This window comes from Aptenodytes forsteri, unplaced genomic scaffold, assembly GCF_000699145.1.
Source record: "Aptenodytes forsteri isolate BGI_AS27 unplaced genomic scaffold, ASM69914v1 Scaffold258, whole genome shotgun sequence".
Lineage (NCBI taxonomy): Eukaryota > Metazoa > Chordata > Aves > Sphenisciformes > Spheniscidae > Aptenodytes > Aptenodytes forsteri.
In genome coordinates this window covers 1,378,932-1,381,016 of record NW_008795250.1, presented here as the reverse complement: position 1 = coordinate 1,381,016, position 2,085 = coordinate 1,378,932, and the positions used below count along the sequence as shown (strand labels likewise).

Genomic DNA, 2,085 nt, shown 5'->3' with positions numbered 1-2,085 from the left:
GTTGATCTCTTGGGAGATGGTGACGGCCTCGGCGCCCAGCGGCAGCTTGTCGCTGTACTCGGAGCGGACCTCGAACTCCTCACCGTTGGCTTTGGATTGCGACTCCGCCATGGAGCTGGCCGCCACGCTCTCGTCTCGCTCCAGCTCCGGAGCCCCTTCGGCTTCTCTCCTCCTCCTCCGCCTGCCTCCTTCGTCATCCTCCTCCTCCTCGTCATCTTCTTCCTCCACGTCCGCTTCCCCCACCTCACTGGGATTGTAGTTCTTCTCGGACTCCAGGTAGGAGGCACGGGGGTCGAAGTCGGCAGCCATGTGCTTCTCCATCTGGTCCGGGTTCTGGGCCTTCATGATGAGCTTGTAGGTCTTCCCTTGGTACTTGGAGAGGAGGTGACACCACGTGGCCCCCATCAGGGGTAAGGTGGCCAGCACCAGCAAGAAGATGCTGACGACCACGATGATGATGAGCGAGGGGATCTCTTTTTTGGTGGTGAAGACCACTTGGACCTGGCAGTCCTCCCCCAGGTAGGTGAGACACACAGAGTAGTTGGTGCCAGGGTTCAAGCCCTGGAACCAGTACGAGTTCACCCCTTCCTCGATCTTGGACCACTGGACCAAGGCATGGCCCTGGCTGCTCTCCTGGCACAGGTAGAGCATCCTGAGGTGGACCTTCTCGGGCTGAATGTAGGTGGGCGTGAGCTGCACCCGGGCATCGCGCTCCGACACATCTAAGGCGATCACTCCCAGGTCAAACGTGTGCTGCTTGAAGTCACCACTCTGGTTGAAGGCGTGGTTGGAAATGTACTTGCTGGTTTGCGTGGAGCCACACTTCTCAAAGGGTGGAAGTTGGAAAGGGACTTGCCCATCTCCTGTGGACTCTGTCCCAGCTGCTGAGGATGGTTGGCTCTGCCGGGTGGGACCGAGGGGTTTGTTCCTCTCATCTGGCATGAGTACACTGTTCTTTGCTCCCTTGGCCCCAGGCTTCTTGTCACCTGGCTGTGCTTTACCCCCCAGCGGGTCCCTCCCGGGCTGCAGTGGGTATTTCTGGGTGCCCGCCACAGCCACGTTGACCGAGGTCTGGTTGCTCCCCATTTCATTGGTGGCCAGGCAGGTGTAGGTGCCTTCTTCCCTCTTGCTCAGGTGCGGAATCACCAACGTGCCGTTCTTGAAGACCAAGAAGCGCTCGGGGTCTTGTTTGGGGAGGTCCTTCCCAGTGCTCTCCTTCGGGTTCCCATTGAGCTCCAGGGTTTGGCTGGAGGTGCGGATCTTCCAACTCACTTCGGGCGGCGGGGTGCCCGTCACGGCACAGTGCAGCGTGAGGGTGAAGCCATCAAAGAGCTCCGTGGTGTCCAGGTTGGGGTAATAGGTGAGCTGCACGGTAGGTGAGGTGCACTGCACGTCTGGGATCTTCCCCACCGGCACCCCTCGGAGCTGCTCCGGGAGGGCACAAGTGATGGAGTCCTTCTCGGGGATGGAGATGAGCGTGCTGTCCATCCACTTCTTCAACCACTGGAGCTTGCAGGAGCACTCGAAGGGGTTGTTGTAGATCTGCAGGTGGGAGAGGGAACTGAGCGAGTCGAAGATACCCTCTGCAAGGGTGGTGAACTTGTTGTTGTTGATGCGTAGGGACCGGAGGTCCTTCAGGGTGTGGAAAGCCCCCTGAGGCACCAGAGCCATGTGGTTATTGTTCATCTTGAGCAGCTGGAGAGCGCTGAGGTTGTAGAGGTCCTGCCAGGGGAAGTCCACGATCTGGTTGTGGCTGATGTCGAGGTTTTTCAGCTGCACCAGGATAGCGAAGGTACCGGGCTCGATGGAGCGGATCTCGTTGTGTGCCAACCAGAGGGAGGTGACCTGGGTCACCTCCACAAAGGAACGCCGCTGCAGCGAGGTGATCTTGTTAGCCGAGAGGCTGAGGGTGGTCACGTTGGAGGGCAACCCCGTGGGCACCACTTGAAGATCCTTGTAGGCGCAGTCGGCGAACTGGTGGGCATACTTGTCCACGCAGGCGCAGGGCTCGGGGCACGCCCGGGCCAGGCCGAGCAGGGCCACCAGCCACAGGGCCGGGCCGAGCAGGCCCACCAGCCACAGGGA

General features: G+C 60.3%; 1 protein-coding gene across 1 annotated transcript; it reads right to left on the bottom strand.

The window, feature by feature from the left end:
- On the bottom strand, positions 1–2,079 carry ISLR2 (immunoglobulin superfamily containing leucine rich repeat 2; the record flags this gene model as incomplete). Its single annotated transcript, XM_009278903.1, has 1 exon — positions 1–2,079. A coding segment is annotated over one exon (2,079 nt), but the record flags the coding sequence as incomplete, so codon positions are not given.
- Positions 2,080–2,085: the final 6 nt, after the last annotated feature.